The sequence below is a fragment of the Ceratotherium simum genome, chromosome 6 (assembly GCF_057802395.1).
Source record: "Ceratotherium simum simum isolate JZ-2026a chromosome 6, ASM5780239v1, whole genome shotgun sequence".
NCBI classification, from domain to species: domain Eukaryota; kingdom Metazoa; phylum Chordata; class Mammalia; order Perissodactyla; family Rhinocerotidae; genus Ceratotherium; species Ceratotherium simum.
This window is the reverse complement of record NC_141905.1, coordinates 9,705,591-9,729,273: the sequence shown is the minus strand read 5'-3', so window position 1 is coordinate 9,729,273 and position 23,683 is coordinate 9,705,591. Positions and strand designations below refer to the sequence as shown.

At 37.8% G+C, this 23,683-nt stretch overlaps 1 protein-coding gene across 1 annotated transcript in view; it reads left to right on the top strand.

Moving 5' to 3' along the window:
* The first annotated feature begins 1,742 nt into the window (after positions 1–1,742).
* LOC106800158 (uncharacterized) overlaps positions 1,743–23,683 on the top strand; it is a 32,953-nt gene continuing 11,012 nt past the window's right edge. The window contains exons 1-4 of the mRNA XM_014788982.2: positions 1,743–1,774; positions 4,076–4,134; positions 13,793–13,919; positions 14,179–14,274. Coding sequence (XP_014644468.2) covers positions 4,120–4,134; positions 13,793–13,919; positions 14,179–14,274 — 238 coding nt within the window. The 5' untranslated portion in view covers positions 1,743–1,774; positions 4,076–4,119. The remainder of the gene's footprint in view (positions 1,775–4,075; positions 4,135–13,792; positions 13,920–14,178; positions 14,275–23,683) is intronic.

The following is a 23,683-nucleotide window of genomic DNA, read 5'->3' as shown; positions in this document are numbered from 1 at the left end:
GTAAGTGCTCAGGTGTACTCAAAAGAATTTCTCCCACATCACAATCCTTATGGTCATCATTGCTGCCATAACAGTCAAGTGCAGCAGTCTCTTGGGCCTGCAAGGCACATGCTTCAGTTAGTACTCCATACATGACAGCTTGATTAATTGCGATGCCTCTTCATGCCATGGATTACAAACATCTTATTTACCACTGGCAAGGACATCAGCACTGTACTAAAGCTGAAAGCACAACCAAACCAATCCCAAAATTCCATCTTTGCATGTCTGTCTCCTGAGACCACCCCTGGTATCAATTCTGTATCAAATCTCCTGAGACCATTCCTGGTACCAATTCTGTATTGATCACAGCACTTGGTAGTTAGTAATTTGAGCTAGGAAATTTTAATATAAGGAATTATTAGTTATAAGCAGATTATAGTATTGAAGGATTGACTAGTAAGAAACAAAGAAAACTCTAGAGAATAAGGGAATAGCCATAGGATTTGCATGTAATAATTGTAAAAAATATTGGAACTATGCTTTACATATTCTTGTGTGAACTGCAATTTTTGTGGAAAAACATCCATGTAAAACCACTCCTACTTGTGAGTTAGTATATATACATTATCACCTTTAATCGCCATCTACCGTTCCATCTTGTGCATTAACGTAATTTATTTTTTAAGTTGCTTTCAATTGTTTGTTGTTATAAATTAATTTGCAAAGTATACATGATGGTTAATTTTATGTGTCAACTTAGCTGGATCGTGGTGCCCAGATTTTTGATCAAACATTATTCTGGATGTATCTGTGAAGATTTTTTTGGATAAGATTAACATTTAAATTGATGGACTTCGAGTAAAGCAGATTACCCTCCGTAATGTCGGTGGGCCTCATCCAATCAGTTGAAGGCCATAGTAGAACAAAGAGTGACCTACCCAGAAGAAGAAGGAATACTGCTAGCAGGTGGTCTTTGGACTTAAACTGCAATTCTTCCCTGTATCTCCAGCCTGCTGTCCTACCCTGCAGATTTTGGATTTACCAAGGAGGGTTGGTAAATCATGTCTGAGCCAATTTCTTAAAATAAATCTCTGTCTCTGTCTCTCTCATCCTATTTGTTCTGTTTCTCTGGAAAACCCTCACTAATACAGTATATCATTTGACAATTATTTTACTAGCACTGTCTTAAATGTAGGCTTGCTAGATTAAGAGCATGCTCATTTTGAAGTATGATATAAAGAAGCTTCTAGAAAGTTTGTATTACAATAAGATTTTGTAGAAGTAAATATTTTCCCAAATCCACATCAACCCTGGATAGTTCCTATTTAACTTTTCATATAGCTTTTTAAATGTTTTCTATTCTTACATGTCATAATGGTATATTATGTGATGTTTTAAATATTTACATTTCTCTTCTCACAATATACTTTTAATCCGGTTGTTTTCTTATTGTTGAGTTTTAGGACTACTTTGTATGTTTGGAGCACAAGTTCTTTATCAGATATGTGTTTGACAAGTATTTTTTCGTAGTCTATGGTTTGCATTCAGTAGAAGTGATAACCCTAGGCCACGGTCTCTGATCGCTAAACAAACAGTAACGTTTCAGAAATTCTCTATGGTCCCGGGCGAGCAGGCTTTTGGGAAATGGAGTGGGGAAGTTTGTGAGCTCGCTGCGCATGGTCGGCGGCGCGGGGGTGGGTCTCCTACGACTCCTTTTGCGCATGTGCAATACCACGTGGGCTCCGTCTCCAGATTCTTGGGCCTACTGTGGGAGACGTTCAGGAGCCACCAGGTCTGCGGCTCGAGTGTTAGCGGCAGGCGTGGACCGAGGGTTGGGCGAGGGCCGAGGAGGGCCCTGCGCGGTGGCGGGGTACAGCGGTGCCCGGCGATGGGGAGGAGCCTCGCGGACCACTGCGGGACCCCGGGCAAAAACCCCAGAGGGCGGGTGGGGGTGGCCTCGGCGGGGAGAAGGGACAGCGGGGCGGGGAATACTCCTTCAGGGGAAGGGGCTGGCATCGGGCTTGGGGACGCCAGTCCCCGGGGAAACTGCACCGTTCGCCTGAGTCTGAACCCTCCACGATGCCGGCTGCCTGGGAGGGTTGCAGCCGGGAGGGTGGGGCATATGCGCATGCGTGATGGGTGCGCTCAGCGGGAGAGGGGGCGGGGCTCAGGGTTTTGGTGCCGAGCAGAACTGTATGTGAGAATTATCTGGGAAAGATAGTTAACCTACGTGAGAGTCGATTTCCTTGTCTGTGTAACTGAAGATAATTAACAAGACGTGCCTCCTGGGGTTGTTGAGAGAATTAAATGCCGCAGCACAGTACCTGGCAGGAAATATTAACTACTGTTGTTAATGGAAATACTCATTCTTCTTACTCATCAGTTTATGCTCACAACCTCTCACTCAGGTCGGTATAACTCTCCCCTCTGTAAAAAATGAGAAAACTGAGACTGAGTGGACAGATATATACCCAAACTCACAAAACTAGCAGATAAACTAGAATACAATCTTAGAAGTTTCTCTAAAGGTCGTGGTCTTTCTAATTTACTATCTTGGTTATAAAAGCCAGCGTTGCATCCTCCATAGCAGCTGGCAGAAAATAATTTGACCTGTGAAGAAATAATTTGAGCTATTGAATCTTACCATGTAGCAGTTCTGTTTCTGGGATTTCTGGATGTCTTCAGAGTCCTTGGGACAGAGGGTATGATTGTTTCTGAGTTAGTTCTGTAACAGTCTGGCTTTGTCTGTGTTCTGAGCAGCCTTGATTTGAGTTTATTGAAGGTCCGACCTCGGATTTTATGGGATAAGGAAGACTCAAGAGTTGAACTGTGGGTCTGGGTGAAGGATCCAATTAAAATGAATTTGTCCCTTAGGCGCATTTCACATCTGCCTTGAAACAAGCACCTCTTGTGAAGTAAGAAGGAGGAGTCTCTAGGAACAGAATCCCACGTGGGAGAAAACCACTCCATCATTTGAGTGAGGTTCTGAGCAGGAGCCCTAGTTCCCAGAAAGGAGCAGATCCTAGGTTTGCGCAGCCTACTCAGAACGAGTGATATTTGGATAATGTGGCCACATGCAGAAGCCATCACAGGCTGCCAAATAGAGGAAAGTCTGGACCAGGTTTCAGAAGAGAGGGAAACTGGGCTGAGATGAATGAAGAATGGTTAAGCTACACAGGAAATATAGCATCCTGTGTATTGGAGGGGTTTTGAGGATATGATGTGGGGAAAGGACCTTTAAAACTAGATCTGAATAAATTCTGTCTCACCAATCCCAATTCAACCCCCACTCTCTTTGTTTTTCACTCACTCTTCCCACATTCTGAGCTCTTCTCACACAATGAATCTGGCATCTAAAGATATGCTGATGATTTCCTTATACACAGCAGTACAAGAAGAGTTTTCTATTTGTCTTGTTGAAAGTTGGGAAAAATAGGTACTGAAAGTATAAGTGAAGTTCCCTGGCTTTGTATTGATGGCAGAGCCAAGAGTAGATGTTGAGTCTCCTGACGCCCAGACCAGTGCTGACCACATCATCACTGTTAGAACACATTTCTTAAAAGGCAACCTTTTGAGAAACTACAAACACTTTAGAACAACAATTAAAAAGATAACCTTACCTTAAAGTGCCTCCATGCCTTTTTTCATAGCTTTGGGTGAGTTCTCTACCTCAAGGAGAAAACAAGGAAATATACATGTACGGTACAACTTTTGATGTGTAACTTTTGATGAAGGCTTAGTGTTCCTTCACTTAGTGTATTGCAATTTGTTTAACCAATTTTCTCATAATATTTTTTATTTCTTTGAAATAAAATGGAGTATATACATCGTTTAAAAAATCAAGAGAAAACAATTACATTCACCCAACAAAAAACTGCACACCCGAACTCTGCTTGACCATATCACAGTCACACATGCACATGTGGGTACGTCTTCATATGTCCCTTCCTGCCCTTCTCCAGGCTGCAAAGGATATTCTCCCACAGAGAGGCATTTTACCCAGGCGATGTTTGAGGCTTTTTAAATAGGCAAATCCAGGAATAGCAAGGCAATCTATATCTCTAATGATTTCATTCCTTCTTTTCTATCCTAGCTGTACCTTCAGAGATTTCTACATTTTTCCAAGACCAGCAAACTATGAAGAAATCCCATGTGAGTTGTTAAAGTCATTCTACACTTTGTTTTACAATGGATTTTATGAGGTTCATGACTCTTATACTTGAAATGTTAAAGTAGAAATAGATAAAATGAACCTGAGGGAAACAGCATAGCACAATGGTTTTCAAACTTTAGTGTGCATTAAAGTCACCTGGAAAGTTGTTAAAACACAGAATGGGGCCTGAGAATTTCCATTTTGAACAAGATTGCAGGTGATGCTGATATTGAGGTCTACAGGCCAGTATCACTGGAAGAGCAGATCACTAGGACAGAGTTGGCAAGGTACATGCACACACACACAGATCATATGAAGTTAGACAGTTATCAAATTTGAGTTGCTTATATTTCTGACTGTTCTGGTAGCCATGGCCAAAGAAAAGACTGTATGTTACATGGCTTTCATTAATGATATGAATAAAGCTACCTGATTCCTTTTGGAACCTAAAGACTTTCTGGCACTGAAAGCTAAAAAAAAAACCTTTTGTTTTTTTTTTTCATGTAAATTATGAATAACCTTCTGGTGGCAACCATGAAATAAATGCCTATAATTCTTCTTCAGTGGAAGCAAAAGACAGGGTACCAAGCAGAACTCAGTTAATGAAGTTTTTCAGGAGACCATATTACTGAAGCCTATGTAGACAGCTTTCTGATGGCCTTGTTTTGTTTTCCTGGATAAAACCTAGAACATCTAGGGAATAAATTGAATGCATGTCCTTAAAATAACTTTCCAAAATTCTTAGTCTTGCTCAGTAGGTAGAATGTTCAGTTAAGAGATGATTTTTTGACACTTGTTTCTGCACTTAATCAAATTCCAATCTGCTTCATGCAGAATGAATTTTTCTTCACTAGTTGCTGGAATTTGGTCTGTAAAAGTCACCAATGATATATATTTGTTTATGGTGGTTAAATACACATAAAAAATTAGCCATTTTAAAGTGTACACTTCAGTGGCGTTTAGTACATTCAAAATGTTTGGCAACCATCATCACTATTGAGTTCCAGAACATTTTCATCATCCCAAAAGAAAACCTAATACCCTTTAAAGTCATTCTCCATTCCCCCTTGACTTCTCTGGCAACCACTCATCTACTCTCTGTCTCTATGGACTTACCTCTTCTGGATATTTTATATAAATGTAACCATACAATGTGTTTTTCTGCAGCGTCTTTTACGTAGTATAATGTTTCAAGGTTCATCCATATTGTAGCATGTATCAGACTTCATTCCTTTTTTTCTCAGTCTTATTAAGTTATAATTGACAAAATTGTAAGATATTTAAAGTGTCCATCATGATGATTTGATATATGTATACATTGTGAAAGGATTTCTCCCATCCAGTTAATTAACAGGTCCATCAGCTTACATATTTACCTTTTTTTTTTTTTTGGTGAGAACATTTAAATTTTGTCTTAACAAATTTCAATTATATAATATAGTGTTATCAACTGCAGTCAGCATGTTATACATTAGGTCCTCAGGCCTTATTTATTTTATAACTGAAAGTTTGTACCCTTTCACCAAGATTTCATTCCTTTTTATGGCTGAATAATATTCCATTCTATGGATGTACCATATTTTGTTTATCCATTTGTTAGTTGATGGACATTTGGGTTGTTTCCTCCATATGGCTATTGTCAATAGTGCTATCAACATTTGTGGACGAGTTTTTGTTTAAACATCTGTTTTCAATGGTTCTGGGTATTTACCTTGAAGTAGAAATGTTAGGTCATATGTTAATTATATTTTTAACTTATTGAGAAACCACCAAACTCTTTTTCACAATGGCTGCACAATTTTACATTTCCACCAGCGATGTATGAGAGTTCCAGTTTCTCCTCATCCTCAACAACACTTGTTACTGTCTGTTTTTTTATTTGTAGCCATCGTAGTGGGTATGAAGTAGAATCTCATTGTGGTTTTGATTTGCTCTTCCCTAGTGACTAATGAGCACCTTTTTATGTGCTTATTGGACATTTGTTTATCTGCTTTGCAGACATGTCTATTCAAGTCCTTTGTCAGTTTTTGATTGGGTTGTTTATTGTAAGAGTAATTGGAGTATAAGACTTTTATCAGACATATGATTTTCAAATATTTCCTCCTATACTGTAAGTTGACTTTTTATTCTCTTGATAGTATATTCCTTGATTCAAAAATGTTTTAATTTTGATGAAGTCTGGTTTATCTATTTTTCTTTTGTTACATGTGCTTTTGATGTCATATCTAAGAATTCATTGTGAAATCTAAGATCATTAAGATTTACTCCTATATTTTCTTCTAAGAGTGTTATAGTTTTAGCTCTTATATTTAGGTCTATGATCTATTTTGAGTTAATTTTTGTGTGTAAGAGGAAGGGGTCCAGTTTCATTCATTTGCATGTGGATATCCAGTTGACCCAACACCATTTGTTGATGAGACTATTTTTTCTCCCATTGAATGGTTTTGGCCCCCTTGTTGAGAATAAGTTGACCATGGATGCATGGGTTTATTTCTGAACTCTCAATTCCAGTCAGTTGATCTATATGTCTATCCTTATGCAAGTTCCATACTTTTTTGATACTCTTGCTTTGTAGCAACTTTTAAAATCAGGACATGCGAGTCCTCCAATTTGTTCTTCCTTGTCAAGATCGTTTTGGCTCTTCGAGGTTTCTTGCAATTCCATGTGAATTTGAAGATCATGTCCATTTCTTCCAGAAAGGCTATTGGCTTTTTCATTAAATCTGTAAACACTGGAGGATATTGCAGTCTTGACTATATTAAGTATTACATTTCATGAACAAGGAATGTCTTTCCATTTATTTAGATCTTCTTTAATTTCTTTCAGCAAAGTTTTGTAGTTTTCAGTGTACAAGTCTTGGACTTCCTTGGTTAACTCTATTCCTAAGTATTTTATTCTTTTTGATGCTATTGTAAATAGAATTGTTTTCTTAATTTACTTTAGATTGTTCATTATTAGTGTATGGAAAAGTAACTGATTTTTATCTGTTAATCTTGTGTTCTACAATTTTATTGAATTTGTCTATTATCTCTAATAGTTTTTTTGTGGCTTCTTTAGGATTTTCTCTTTATAAGATTGTGTCATCTACAAATAGAGATAGTTTTACTTCACCCTTTCTAATTTAGATGCCTTTATTTCTTTTTCTTACCTAATTGCTCTGGCTGGGACTTTTACGATGTTGAATAGAAGTGGCCCAAGTGGATATTCTTGTCATTTTCCTGATCTTAGTGGGAAAGCTTTCAGTCTTTTACCATTAAATATGTTAGTTGTGGGTTTTTCATAAATGCCTTTTATCATCTGGTGGTGTTCCCTTCTATTCCTAGTTTATTAAGTGATTTTATCCTGAAAAGATGATCTCTTTGCTTACTATTCACATTTTGTATTTCTTCCTGAGTCAGTAGGTAATTTGTGTGTTTCTAGGAATTCATTCATTTCATCTAAGTTTTCAGCATATGATTGTTCATAGTATTCTCTTGTAACCCTTTTTATTTCTGTTAGGTTGGTAGTAATGTCTTCATTTCATTTCTGATTTTAATATTTTGAGTCTTCTCTCTTTCGTTTTGTCAGTCTAGCTAAAGGTTTGTAAATTTTGTTAATTATTTTTTTTTCACAGAAACAACTTGTGGTTTTGTTAATTCTATTTTTCTATTCTATTCATTTATCTCTGCTCTAATCTTTATTATATTTCCTTCCTCCTGCCAGAGACAAAGACCAAAATATACCTTTCTTACTACATTACAATATCAAAAGGATAGAGACAAACAGGGAAAACACCCATGTAATGACAGAAGCAGAGATTGGAGTAATGCACCTGTAAGCCAAGGAATGCCAAGTATTACTGGCCACCATCAGAAGCTAGGAGGAGGCAAGGAAAGATTCTGTCCAGAGTCACAGAGAGAGCATGGTCTTGCTGGCACCTTGCTTTCAGACTTCTAGCCTCCAGAACTGAAAGAATAAATTTCTCATTATAAACCACCAGCTTGTGGGAGTTTGTTACAGAAGACCTAGGAATACATGTGGCCATTAACATTGACTTGTAATCATTGTTTTATGCCTATGTCTTTCAAGTCAGATAGGAAAAAAAGAGGAGTTATTAACCAAAAATATAATAATATCCTCTTTTATATTTACCTTTGTAGTTTACTTTAATGGTGTTCTTTATTTCTTCTAATGGCTTTGGGTTAACGTCTTTCATTCGTTTTAGCCTGAAAACTCCTTTTAGCATTTCTTGTAGGACAGATCTGTTGGCAAGGAACTCCCTCAGCTTTTGTTTATCTGCAGGTGGCTTAATTTCTTCATTTTGAAGAATAGCTTTTCTGAATAGCGAATTCTTCATTGAAAGTTTTTTCTTGTAGCAATTTAATATGTCATCCACTGGCTCTTTTCTTCCATGATTTCTAATGAGAAATTGGCTGTTAATCTTTTTGAGGATCTCCAGTACTTGATGAGTCACTTCTCTCTTCTTTCAAGATTCTCTTTTTGTTTTTATCTTTGTTTATTATACTTTGTCTCAGTGTGGATCTCTTTGTGTTTATCCTATTTGAAGTTTTTGAGCTTCTTAGATGTGTAGATTCATGTCTTGCATCGAATTTGGGAGGTTTTCAGCCATTATTTTTTCAAATATTCTTTCTGCCCCTTCCTCTCCTTCTGAGGCCTCCAGTATGCAAATGTTGGTATGCTTGATGGTGTTCCACATGTCTCTTAGGCTCTGTTTATCTTTCTTCATTCTTTTTCTTTCTGCTTCTCAAGACTGTATAATTTCAATTTACCTATCTTCTGGTTTGCTGGGTTTTTTTCTGTCCACATCTGCTGTTGAACCCTCTAGTGAATTTTTTATTTCAATTATTGTACTTTTCAACTTCAGGATTTCTATTTGATTCCTTTTTATACTTCCTGTCTCTTTGTTGATATTCTCTTTGGTGGAACATCACTCTTCTGGTTTCCTTTAGTTTTTTGTCCCTGTTTTCCCTTTACCTCTTTAACCTTGTCTAAGACAGTTGATTTATAACCTTTGTCTAGTAAGTCCAAAGTCTAGGCCTCCCCCGTGAAGTGGAGCGCGTGAACTTAACCACTATGCCACCAGGACAGCCCCTGTATTGTTATTTTTAATATAATCAGATCCATCTGTAGATCTTTCTTTGTTCGTTTTTTAAATGAAAGCTACCATATTATACTTGAATTTCTTAAACTTCATTTTGTCACATAATAATAGATTGTAGAGTTCATTCTGTGGCACTACATAGAGATATTCCTTAGTTCTTTTTTCAGTTGTTTAGCACTCCAGTGTGAGTGTACCATAATACATTCAACATTTATTAATCAACATTTGGGTTGTTTCTAGTCTTTTGTAAATGTAAGTAGTGAGGTAGCCTTGTGCCTACATCTTTTCTTTTTTTTGGCCAGTATGTCCTTGTGGTTGATTCTCAGAAGTGAGATTTCTGGATCAAGTGGTAAATTCATATGTAATTTAGCTAAATATTGCCATATTTCACTTCATAATAGTTGATCATTTTGCATTCTCAACAACAGGATATGAGGATGTTTTTATGCCTATAGCAAATTAAACTAAGTATATGTGTTGTTTTTCTTTTGGATTTTTGCAAGTCCAATAGAAGTGAAATGGTTTAGTGTAATTTTTACTTATTTTTCTTTTTATTTTAAAGGATGAGCCTGATTTCATAAGTTTTAGTGCCGTTTGCATTTCTCTTCTGTGAATTTTCTGTTTAGGATTCTTGTTCATATTTCTATACGGTTGTTGGCTTTTTCCCTTCTATATGTTTAGGAACTCTTTATATAGGGATATTAACCCTTTCTTTGTCATGTAAGTTGCAAATACATACTCCTAGGTTGTCTTTTTTAATTTTGTTTTGTTTATTTATTTAAGTATGCAGAGGGTTTTATTTTTTTAATTTCTAATTTTATGTAGTCAAATTTGTTGATATTTTCTTTTATTGCATCTGGCTTTTTAGTCACGGTTAGGAAAGTTTTATTCTTTTTTTTAGTCATGGGGGAATTCACCCAATTTTTTTCCTAGTTTTGTATTATCTCTTTTTTACATTTGACATTCACTGATCCATGTGGAGTTTTCCTGATGTATAGATAAGGATGAATCCTGTTTTATCTTTTTTAACCTATCTGTTCAGTTACCCTACCATTTCTTAAGGAAAAATTCTTTTTCCTGCTTTATGACACTGTATCATTTACTAAATTCCAGGTGCATTTGAGCCTGTTTCCTCTGATATCTCTTTCTATTTTTCTGCCTCTACCACATTATTTTAATTATGGGAGCTTTGTAATATGTTTATGTCTGATAAGTTAGCTCTCCTCATTGCTCCTTTTTCAGGTTTTTCTTGGCTTTCCTTGCTTATTCTTCCAGTTAAAATATATAATCAACTTGTCTTTCTCCAGGTTAAAAGCTTGATGGTATTTTTTTGAGACTGTATTAAATTGCTCTATTAACATTATGAACTGACATCTTTTTGATGCTAAGATTTCCTATCTGAGAACATCGGCTAGCTTTCAGTTTCTTCAGATATTTTTTAAGGAGTTATTTGATAGTTTTCTTTATGTAGATTTTGTTTATTTCTTGCTATAACTTCATGCCTAAGTATTTTTCGTTAAAAACATACAATAAATACTCATTCACCTAGATTCAACTGTTATAAGCCTTTTCCCCACATATTCTGTCTTTATCTGTGATATCCCTTTTATCCCCAAAATGTCCTTTATAACTTTATTGGGTTAAGGATTCAATCAAAGATCATGCCTTTGTATTCTTTCATAATATGGACATTTTTTAAAAGTCCTGGTCACATGTCTTGTTGAATAGTTATTCTTGAACTTAGCTATTCTTTACAATCAACTGGAGCTCTCTAAATATTCCTATACCCAGGTTACACTCCATATCAATTAAGTCAGAAACTCTGGGGGTGACACCCAGGCAGTGTGCAACTGTGTTGAGAAGCACTGTTGTGGAATGCCCTCACATCTGTATTTGACTGATATGTTTTTCCTCATGATTAGATTCAGTTTATATATTATTATTATTTCCATTTACTGCATACTTCTTATAAGGTCTTATTGTACCATTATTGGTTATGCCATCAAACATCTCCATCTGAAAAGTAGACTTTCTTTCCCCCTTTAGTAAACTAATAATCTGTCAGGTGAAACTTTGAGACTATGTGGACATCCTCTTTCCCAATAACTTTTCATCCAGTGGTTCACTATTTAGGTTGAGCATGGTTTAGCATGTTTATTGGCTGTGTGGATGTCTTCTTTTGTGAAGTGACTATTCAAGGCCTTTCCCATTTTTCCATTATGTTGTCTCATTGTTATGTATTTTAGGAGTATTTTATATATTCTGGATATAATCCCTATATCAGTTCAATATGTTGCCAAATTTCCTACTTGCTGATTTGCGCTTTTTTTTTTAATTAATGGTTTCCTTTTGATTGATAGAAGTTCTTAATTTTAATGTGGTCCAGTTTATTTCAATCTTCTCCTTTATGGTTAGTGTTTTTGGTGTCTTGCTTAAAAACATCTTAGCTTGTCTAGAGGTCATGGAGATAGTTTTCAGTGTTATGTTTTAGAAGTTCTCTTGTTTTACTGGTCACGTTTCAGTCTACAGTCCACATGAATTGATTTTCACAATTATGTGAGATTGAAGTCAAGTTTGTTTTTTTCCATATAGATAACCATTTAACCCTTCACAGTTTATTGAAAAGACAGTCCTTTTCTCGTTGTTCTATGGTGACGCTTTTCTTTATAAACCAGGTGTCCATATTTGTGAGTCTGTTTCTAGACTATAAATTTGGTTCCATTGGTCTTTCAGTTTATTCTTTCACCAATGCCAACTTCTCTTAAATTACTCTAACTTTATATAAATCTTTATATCCACTAGTATATCAGTTTTCTACTACTTCATAATAAGTTACCACAAACTGTGCAGTTTAAAACAACAGAAATTTATTATCTCACAGTTTCTGTGGATTAGGAGTCTGGGACTAGGTTAGCTAGGTCCTCTGCTTAGGCATAAGGTTGCAATCAGGGTGTCACCTGTGACTCCTTATCTGAGTCCCCTCCATACACATTGCAGAATTCATTTCTATGTAGGTGTAGAACTCACAGTAGTTTGCTTCTTCTTTGAGGCCAGTAGAAGCATCTCTCTGATATTTTACCTTCTTTTTAAAAACTCACCTGATTAAGTCAGGCCCACCCCAGACAATCTCCCTTTTGATTAACTCAAAGTCAGCTGATTAAGAGATCTGAATTATACCTGCAAAATTTATTTTGCCTTAGAATGTAACATAATCACAGGAGCACAAGTCTCTCCCATACTTGAAAGGAGGAGATTATATAAGGGTGTGGGTCATTGGAAGTCATCTTAGAATTCTGCCTACCACAATTAGTGTGAGTTTCTCCAGTTAATTTTTCTTCTCCAAGACTGCTTTGGCTATTCTTGATCTTTTGAATTTCTGTATGAGTTTGAGTATCAACTTGTCAGTTTCTACAAAAACAGCTGCTAAGTTTTTGATTAGGATTGGCTTGAATTGATAAACCAATTTGGGGAGAATTGAGATTTTTATAATGTTGAGTTGTCCAATCCATGAATATAGTGTATCCCTTCATTTATTGGTTTTTCTCAATCCTTCTCTTGCCTTATTGCTTTAGTTCATTTTTACTCTATTTGAGCTATTCTTTCCCGTGTTTTCCCATTCTCAGTATATGCCATGAGTATTTACCAGCTATTTGTTTTGATAACCTGGGAACGATACTTCTCTCTCCGCTTATGTCTATTTGTTGGCTCATCATCATCCACAGTAGTCAGCTCCTAAGGGGGGGCTGGATAACATAGGAACTGTACAAGATAGTCCATTCAGGTATGGGAAGAAAATGTTCAGATGCCTAATTACATTTATTTTAATCTAAAGAATTAAGAATGAAATTTAATATATGAATTGACAGTATGAGTTTACACGGTTTCCCAGATGGGAAGAGTAACTCAACACTTTGGACATCCGTGTTCTACAGGAGTCATGTCCAGAATTATTCAGTAACTTATCCCTGACTACCTCCGCAGCTCTTTATCTTATCACAGTCCCAAAAGGTACCCTCCTGCGTGCTGACTGCTTTTCCTTTAACTACGTATTTGAGATCTGTCTGTGCTTATGCTGTTGCTCCGGGTGCATGAATATTACTCTATTGTTTAACGACTCAAAGCTTTACCTCTTCAGTGAAAACACCCACCCAAATAGCAGGAATAGACCTTTTCTCCCCTGTGTAACCTCAGTCAGCTTTGTACATCTTTTCACTGTAGTAACTCTTGTTGTAGTTATATGCTTATGTGTTTGTGTCTGTTTATCAGACTAATGCTCCTTAAGAACAATAACATTGTTTTATTTGTCTTCAGATTCCCCCAAAGTAGGAGGGTTCTCTATGGCATGTAGGCACATAGTGGGACACCAATAACTTATTATAGTGGTAGAGAATATCTATTATGATTTTTTCTCCAAGCAAGTATAATGCAAAAGTAGACATCCCATAAACACAGTGTCTGGTAACTATGAATAGTGAACATCATAACAATTCTCATACAGCTTTTCCATGTCTTCCAGTTCTGATTACTTAAATTTGAATGTAAATGTGCTGTTTCAGGGATCCTTATCGTTTGAGGATGTAACCGTGGGTTTCACCCAGGAGGAATGGCAGCACCTGGACCCTGCTCAGAGGACACTGTACAGGGACGTGATGCTGGAGAACTATAGTCACCTCATCTCAGTCGGTAGGGATGGTTTTCCATGTAGACTCATAGTATGCACATCCTTTCTTGGTTGCTGAAAACTGTGGAAACTTTGTTGAATTTAACGATATTTAGGTTTGAGATTCAGGGTATTAAGCAGAAGGACTGTTGAAACTCCCTAAAGAATGTTGTTTTCTTTTTCAAGATTGAAATTGACCCCTAAAGCTTCATTTTCTGTCTTCTTCAGAGGCCCTGAAGACCATGAGCCTAGCCTAATTCCCATGTCATTTCCCATTCACAGGATATTGCATCCCTAAACCAGAAGTGATCTTCAAGTTGGAACAAGGAGAGCAGCCATGGATATTAGAGGAAGAGTCTTTAAGCCAGAGCCAGCCAGGTGAGTTAGTGTGCATTAAACAGATGGATACCAGGTGACACAGTATGCATTCTTTTTATTCTTGAGTGTCTGCGCATATGTGCATTTCTTAATTCAGCAAATATTGAGAACCTACTGTGTGTCACTCAAGTTTTAGGTGCTGGAAATACATCAGTGAACTAAATATTTTCCCTGACTTCATGGAGCTTATGTTATGATGAGAGGAAGATAAAAAACAAACACCACCACATACGTACACACATATAATATGCCAATAAAATAGCAAGGAAATTAAGGAATTTTAAATATGATGGAGTGTTATACGTTAGAAAGGAGGTTCAGAAAGGCCTTTTTGATGACATCAACTTGATTGAAATGAGAGTGAGAATCATGGGGAGTCTTGATGGCAGAGGTGACATCAGATGTCAGTCCACCGAGCCAGGAATGTATTTGGTGTTTTTGAGCACACATAAGTATCAGTGTGGAGTGGGGGAAATGAGTGAGTGAAGAGTGGTAAAAGTTAGCATTATAGAGGTAATGGGAGCTCAAATTATGTAGGGACATTTGGGCCACGATAAGGACTTTGATTTTATTCTGAGTGAAATGAGAAGCAATTCGTATAATTTTACCCGATAAACAACATGTGCTGTTTTATCTTTTAAATTGATTTCTTTGGCTGCTGGGCAAAGAAAATACTATAGGGAGCAGAGCGATGAAAGCAGGAACATCAGTCAGGACAGTATTTCAATCTGTGAAAAGGTGATGGTGGCTCACCCTTGGTTGGAAGTGGTGAAGAAGATTAAAAGCAATTGGCTTCTGGATATATTTTGAAAGTGGGACCTATAAGATTTGCTGTTGAGTTGGATAAAGAATGTGAGAGAAAGAAAGGAGTCAAGAATGACTCCAGAGACTTTATCCAGCAATTGAATGAGTAGGTTCCAATTGCCAAGATGGGAATATTGGAGAGTAACAGTTTTGCAGGGGATGTTAGGAGTTTAGATTACACGTACCAAGTTTCAGGTGACTATAAAGTATCTAAGTTTACATGTGAATAAGCATTTGGATATATAAGCAGAGGTAATTTAGGAGAGAGTCCAGGTTGGAGATAATTTGTTTGGTAAATAAAAATTATAAATTATATATATAAATTATATTTGGTATATGTAGATATAAATTACCAGCTTATGGTATATTTAAAGTTTTTAAATTTAGTATTTAAAGCTAAGGGATTACATAACCTCTTGTTAGGGGGCTAGATATGGACAGATTTGAGTGGTCTGAAGGCTGTCCCCTGGGCACACTAACTTTCAGAAGTCATGAAGATGAGAAAACCCAGCAAAGAAGAGAGAAGAAGCATTTTGGGAGTGAGGGGGAAACAGAATGTGGTATCCTGTAGCCAAGTGAAGACAGTGTTTCAAGGAGAGTGAACTTGTTTGAAGAAGCAGGTGTGAAGTCAGCATTTTCTCTATCTCTGTCTGCAAATCGTCCAGAGACATTAAGGAAAATGAGCAACACAGACTCCATTTTATGACACTAGAGGATATCTGGTATCCCAAATCAATACAAGTGTAAAAGCTGCAAAATCACTGCAAAAATCAAGTAGGAGTGTATGTGTCAGCAGATGGATAGAAAACAAGAGCATTTCTGATGCTCAGAGGAACTGGCAAAGTATTTTTCAGGGACAAGGTACATACTCTGAGGTGTGAAAAGCTAAATCTTTAGATTAACAGCAGTGCTGTGCACAGGTTTGCTGGAGCTTCCTTGGATACAATTTGGTTTTGCAAAGCAGATGTAGTAAGGTTGTGTGTGGAAACAGACACACAAGCCATATTTTTCAGTAGCACTCTGTTTCTGTGACAATGCAAGAAAAGAGAGACTTTCCATTTGGGATAAAAAACCTCACAGACACATATATGCAGAGAAATAAACATACATGCTATCCTAGTGGGTATTCCTAGAACACAGAATTTGAAGCAAAATCTTACTTCATAATAATCTGTCAGGATGTGCAGACCTCCTACAAAAATGAGGGAACAGGGGGAATAAGGCTGGTTAGGAGGAAGGGAAAGTCCAAGGGGGCAATTACTTATTTAGCTATAGCTCTCTAATAGGCATATCTGATTTATCAGATTGCTCGGTCTAGCAGGATGTCTTCAGAGTCTTTATGTGAACCACAGTGATTACCCAGAACAGCCTGTCAGAAAGGGGGAGGGGAACATGATGTATCTGCTGTTTCCCTGTTCCTCTCTCTCACTAGATGAGACTGTTCTGTAGAGTTTTAACTCCCTCTCATTTCTGGATTGCATCACACAGCCTCTCTAGGAAGCTGCTGGAGAAGCCAGAGCCTCCGTGGGTCCAGTTCAGCCACTTGGGCAATGTGGTCTCTGTGAACTCAGTACAATACTTCGTGTTCTTCAGTCGGTAGCTGCAGCAGTGCCAACCCCAATGACCTGACTTTAAGAGCAAGCCATTGCTAAGGCTGCTCCGGTAAGAAAGGAAGGCAGATCTGGGTTGATCTATAAACTGAGTTTGATACATGGGCAAGACACTTGTTCATAAGGAATTGTCCTGTTAGCCTAAGACATGGCTCTATTTGCTCTCCCAGGTAAACCTCATGCAGTGAGCTGTTCCTTAGAAGCTTATGCCAGCACAAAATGCATACAAAACTATTGCAAGAAAAAAGGAGTGAAAAAGTTCAGAAGAAAAAATAGTAGGTGATTGAGTAGTCATCTGATCAAAGTAGTCATAAAGTATATAAATAATGTGACCAAATATTAAACCATGAATTTCAAAAAGGAGAACTCATTGAATTGATTACCTCTGTGATACAAGAATTCAAGAAAGATATTAATAAGGCAATAGTAGAAAATGAATTGTGGGAAGTCAAACTCAGAAAAAATTGGAACAGAAAATAAAATCACAGTAAAGAAAGCAAATTGGAGGAATCTCAAGGAAGAATAGGTGCTGCTGAAATTATATTCAAAAAGAAATGAGAAAAGTAAGCAAGGAGAAACTGAGATAAATAAAACTTGGAGATTACATAGAGAAGAGAATAAAAGAGATTCCACATACATATCATACTTAAAATTCATTCCCCAAACTAGAAAATCAAAGAAATAGAACAGGTATTTTAAATATTCCAAAAACCTTTTTGGGGGGGAATAAAATGGTACAATTGAATCTGCTTAGCAGAGCACACCCCCATCAGGGAAATGGACCTAAAATTGTGAACATTATGATATAGCCTAATAAAATAAAAATTTCAAAGTCACTAGAGTTTAAAGACAAAGAATCGTTATGACAGCCAGTAAATAACAACAAGTCCAGCTGGCCTCAGGCTTTTCCATAGCAAAATTTGCTGCTAAAAGTCAGCAGAGCAATTCCTACAAAATCCTCAAGGCGTCAAATTAAGAATTTTATACCCAATTGAAAAGATGATTCTTTAACGAAAAAAGAGTAAATCTTTTTTGAATAGGTAGGAACTCTGAACCTTGGTTCAGAGAACCTCAGTTAGAGGATGAGTATCAGATAATCAAGAAGTGACAAAAACCATAGTAAAAAGATTGGTGGTGAACTCTGAATTTAACTGAAGAACTAATTTTAAAGCAAATGTGCAAATTAGATGACAGAAGAGAATGTAACAATTAGAAATCTAGGCAACACGGAAAGGTTGTATCTGTTTTGATGAGAGGCTAAAAACAAGTGGAATGGAATGAAGGTATACTAATAGAGTGAATTCTCTTATAACAATATGTGCATTCCTAAAAAATCACTGCTCTCTACAAAATAGTGTATTAAAAATCATAGGGCTAATGGGAAAATGGGATGGAGATATAACATTCAAAAGCTTTGTCAGTGACACAGTGAGAGAGCGGTGTTGTCTCCAGCTATACTTTTGCATTTGTTTTTTTCTCCTTTCAGTTCTATTGATTTTTGCTTTATGAATTTTGAAAAATTGTTATTAAGTGCGTGTATATTAGGATCTTTATGGCCTCTTGAGGGATTGACTCCTTTATGATTATGTAATGTCTCTCTTTATCCCTGGTAGTACTCTTTGTTCTGAAGTCTATTTTGATATTAATATAGCTATTCCAGCTTTCTTTTAATTAATGTTTTCATGGTATATCTTTTTCCATCTTTTTGCTTTTAACCTATTTCTATTTAAAGTGGATTTCTTACAGATAACGTATGGTTGAGTCTTTTTTGTCTAATGTGAAAACCTCTACTTTTTAATTGAAATAGTTCAATCACTTAAATTTAACATCATTTTTGTAAGTTTGGAGACAAATTTATTATTTTGCTGCTTGTTTCCTGTTTGTCCTATCTGTTCTTTTTTCTCTTCTTTTTATCTCTTTTGGATTAGTGGAGAATTTTTATTTTGCTTTATCTCTACTATTTACTTATTAGTATTACCTCTATTTTAGTTTCAGTGGTTACCGTATTGCATCAGACAGCCTCTCTATGCAGCTGCTGGGGAAGCCAGAGCTCCCATGGGTCCAGTTCAGCCACTCGGGCAATGTAATCTTTGTGAAATACGCAGTATACATCTTCAGCTTATCACAGACTAATTTCAAATGACATTATACTATTTTACATGTAGCCTCACAGTCTTATAACAATATACTTCTATTCCTCTCTCCCATTCTGTGTGATGTTGTAGTCATACATTTTTACTTAGAAACCTCATAATACATTGTTAATATTTTTGCTTTAGACAGTCAGTCATCTTTTAAAGTGATTAAAAAGTCTTTTATATACTGTTTTTTTTTTTTTGTGAGGAAGATCAGCCCTGAGCTAACATCCATGCCAATCCTCTTCTTTTTCCTGAGGAAGACTGGCCCTGAGCTAACATCTATTGCCAGTCCTCCTCCTTTTTCTCCCCAAAGCCCCGGTAGATAGGTGTATGTCATAGTTGCACATCCTTCTAGTTGCCGTATGTGGGACGCCGCCTCAGCATGGCCGGAGAAGCGATGCATTGGTGCGCGCCCGGGATCCAAACCTGGGACGAGTGGAGCACGCACACTTAACCAAGCTAAGCCACGGGGCCGGCCCCTGATTTTTGTTTTTTGTTGTTAGCTTCTTGAATCTGTGGTTTGATGTATTTCACCTTTTTTTCCCCCCTGAGACTCCACTTACTTATCTGTGGCTGTGTCTGATACTATTCCATAATTCTTGGATCTTGTGTCTCAGGAAAATTTTCTGTATTTGTGCTCCAGTTTCAGCCTTTAGTTATCCTTCCAAGCCTGTGTCACAGAAGGTTTATTTCCTGCCGTTGCTCTTCCTCCAGCAGCAGACTTCTGCTCCTTGTTACTCCGTGCTTCACTTCTGGTGGGGGCAGGGGTGTTCTGTTTTTCTGATCCCTCTTCATTCTTAGGTATGTGCCTGGGCCTCAGCAGTAGAGCTTTCTCAGTGTACCTGCCTCTTCTTAAGTGGTAAGAGACCTCTACTTTTGTATCAGTGAAGGATTCTGGGCCCAAGGTGGTTCTGTGCTCCTGCCCTAGGGATAGAGTGTTCGTCTCCTACCCTTTCCTCTCTATACTACCACATTAGGGGATCCATATTGTTGGCTAAATTCCTCTCAGATTGGTAGCTTGCTTTAAGCGAAAGAAAATGAGTCCTCTTTTAAGGAAAGGTACCTCCAAATCAGGGCATTGGGAGTCTCACTTATGAAATTCAATAAAATGTCAATGTAAAAAAAAAAAAACCCAAAAAGTGACATTAGCAACATGATGGGGTGAGCAATTCTCTTTGTGTCTCCTCCTTTGAACTACAATTAAATGGATGTTCATTGATCAGCAGAGGATACCCGCACAGCACATCAGGAAGCCTGAGAGATGCAATACATCTTAAGGGGGAGGGACTACCCCTGGGGAGGTGGTGGAGATAGGTGAGCACTCTCTGGCTCCCTGGCAGCCCTATATGTGTGTGCAACTGCTCTCCTGGCTAGAGTGCCCATAGCACCACTGCAGCCCCAGAGGTGGGAGCACACCTCGGTGCGACTGTGGGAACAGGTGATGGCAGCCCTGAGCCCCCATGTGATCACTTTCCCATCTGGTGGGAGAGCCCACAGTGCCACCGTGGTCCGCAGGAAGCGGCCCAGACTTGAATCCAGTGGTCAGGCCCCACCCTCCAAGCACAACAGCTGGTGTGACCTAGGAGGAAGCGGCAGCAGATCTGCACACCCAGGCAAATGAGTTCCCAGCTTCCAAGAACACCCACAGTACCACTGCCGCTCCAAAGAGGGGAGTGCGTCTTGGTGGGACAGTGGGATGAAGTGGCAACAGCCCTGAGCCCCTGTGTGATTGCTTTCCCATTCTGTGGGAGATCCCACGGGGCTGCTGCGGTCCCAAGGAGTGGTCCAGGTTTGGACAGGCACAGCTGACAGGGATCATGGCTGGCTCAGAATACAGCTCCTGGCTCCCCCACTGCAGTGGCAGCAGGTGGAATCTGCGACCAGATGCTATCACTATTGGAAGGCATAAATCAACACCATCCAGTAGTATGAAGAGGTATATTAGCACTCCAGACCAGAAGGAAAAAGACTAACACCCGGAAATCAATCCTAAAGGCACAGAAATCAACAATCCAAATGACAGAGAATTCAAAATAGCTATCATAAAAAAACTCAACAAATTACAAGAGAACTCAGACAGATCAGTGAAATCAGGAACAAAATTAAGGAACAGAGGGAATTCTTCACAAAAGAGATAGAAACTGTAACGAAAAACCAATCAGAAATGTTGGAGATAGAAAACAAAATGAATGAGATAAAGAAAAATCTAGAGACCTTACATAACAGCTGACATTATGGAGGACAGAGTTAGCAATTTAGAGGACAGGAATATAGAAATGCTTCAGATGGATGGGGAGAGAGAACTAAGACTAAAAAGAAAAAAGGAATTCTCCAAGAAATATCCAACTCAATTAGGAAATGCAACATAAGGATTATAGGTATTCCAGAGGGAGAACAGATGGAGAAAGGAGCAGAGAGCTTGTTCCAAGAAATAATAACTGAGAACTTCCCAAACCTGAGGAAGGAGCTGGAATTACAAGTAGAAGAAGCTAATAGAACTCCTAATTACATCAAAGTAAAGAGACCTTCTCTAAGGCAAATATTAATTAAACTGGCAAAAGTCAATGACAAATAAAAAATATTAAGGGCAGCAAGGCAGAAGAAAATAACCTCCAAAGGAACCCCTATTAGGCTTTCAGCAGATTTCTCAGCTGAAACCTTACAGGCTATGAGAGAGTGGAATGATGTATTCAAGATTCTGAAAGACAAGAACTTTCAGCCAAGAATACTCTATACAGTGAAAATATCTTTCAGATATGATGGAGAACTAAAAACTTTCCCAGATAAACAAAAGCTGAGGGAGTTTGTTACCACAAGACCCTGCGTACAACATATAATCAAGAAGGCCCTCATACCTGAAAAAATAAAAGGGTTTGGAGCAAAGAGATAAATAGGTAGACAAAATCAGAAAATTGTAACTTGCTATCAGAACAGATTAGCAAACACTTAATTATAACATTAAAGATAAAGGGAAGGAAAACATCAAGAATAAATATAATCACTTCAGTTTAACCACAAAGTCACAACACAAAAGGAAATAAGTTGTGACAATAATAACTTAGAAAGGGAAGAGGAAGGGGATGGAACCTGCTTAGACTAATGGAATAAGAGGCTATCAGGAAGTGGGCTATCTCATCTATGAAATCTTTTTTTTTTTTTTTGTGAGGAAGATCAGCCCTGAGCTAACATCCATGCCAATCCTCCTCTTTTTTTTGCTGAGGAAGACGGGCCCTGAGCTAACATCTGTTGCCAATCCTCCCCCGCTTTTTTTTCCCCTTTTTCTCTCCAAAGCCCCAGTAGATAGTTGTATGTTATAGTTGCACATCCTTCTAGTTGCTGTATGTGGGACGCCGCCTCAGCATTGCCTGACAAGCAGTGCATCAGTGTGCGCCTGGGATCCAAACCCAGGCCGCCAGTAGTGGAGTGCATGCACTTAACTGCTAAGCCACGGGGCCAGCCCCTGTGAAATCTTTTATACAAACCTTTCAGTAACCAATAAACAAAAAATCTGATACACTAATGATAAAGAGAAAACTGAGAAAACCATTATAGAGAGCCACCAAACTGAATTGAAATGCAGTCTGAAATACATGGGATGAGAAACAAGAGCAATACAGAAAAGCCAGAAAACAAGTGATAAAATGCAGCATTAAGCCCTCATATATCAATAATCACTTTAAATGTAAATGGATTGAATTCCCCAATCAAATGATGCAGAGTGTGGGGCCAGCTCTGTGGCTGAGTGGTTAAAGTTCTGCACGCTCTGCTTTGGCTGCCTGGGTTCCTGGGTTTGGATCCCGGGTGCAGACCTACTCCACTCATCAGTCATGCTGTGGAGGCATCCCACATACAAAATGAAGGAAGATTGGCAAAGATGTTAGCTCAGGGTGAATCTTCCTCACCAGAAAAAAAAAAAAACACACACACACAGAGTGGCTGGATGGATTAAAAAACAAGACCCAAAAATATGCTGCCTTCAGGAAACACATCACAGCTCTAAAGCAAACACAGACTCAGTGAAGGGATGGAAGATGATACTCCAAGCTAATGGCAAATAAAAGAAAGCAGGTGTTGCCATACTTACATCTGACAAAGTAGACTTCAAGATAAAACAGGCAATGAGAGACCAAGAGGCCACTATATAGTGATAAAAGGGACACTCCATCAAGAAGACATAACACTTATAAATATATATGCACCCAACATAGGACCACCAAAGTACATAAAGCAACTATTAACAAACATAAAAGGAGATATTAACAACAACACAGTAATAGGGGACCTTAACACCCCACTTAACATCAATGGATAGATCATCCGGACAGAAAGTCAACAAGGAAATAGTGGAATTAAATGAAAAACTAGACCAGATGGACTTAATAGATATATTTAGAATAATCCATCCAAAAACAGCAGAATACACATTTTTATCAAGTGCACATGGAACATTCTCAAGAATAGACCATAAGTTGGGAAACAAGGTAAGCTTCAATAAATTTAAGAAGATTGAAATCATATCAACCATCTTTTCTGACCGTAATGCTATGATACTAGAAATCAACTAGAAGAAAAAATTGGGAAAGTGACAAATATGTGGAGACTAAACAACGTGCCACTGAACAACCAATAGATCATTGGAGAAATTAAAGGAGAAATCAAAAAATATCTGGAGACAAATGAAAATGAAAATACACCATACCAACTCATATGGGATGCCCAAAAGTAGTCCTAAGAGGGAAATTCACAGCAAATCAGGCCTACCTTAGCAAACAAGAAAACTTTCAAATAAACAGTCTTAAACTACACCTAACAGAATTAGAAAAAGTAGAACAAACAAAGCCCAAAGTTAGCAGAAGG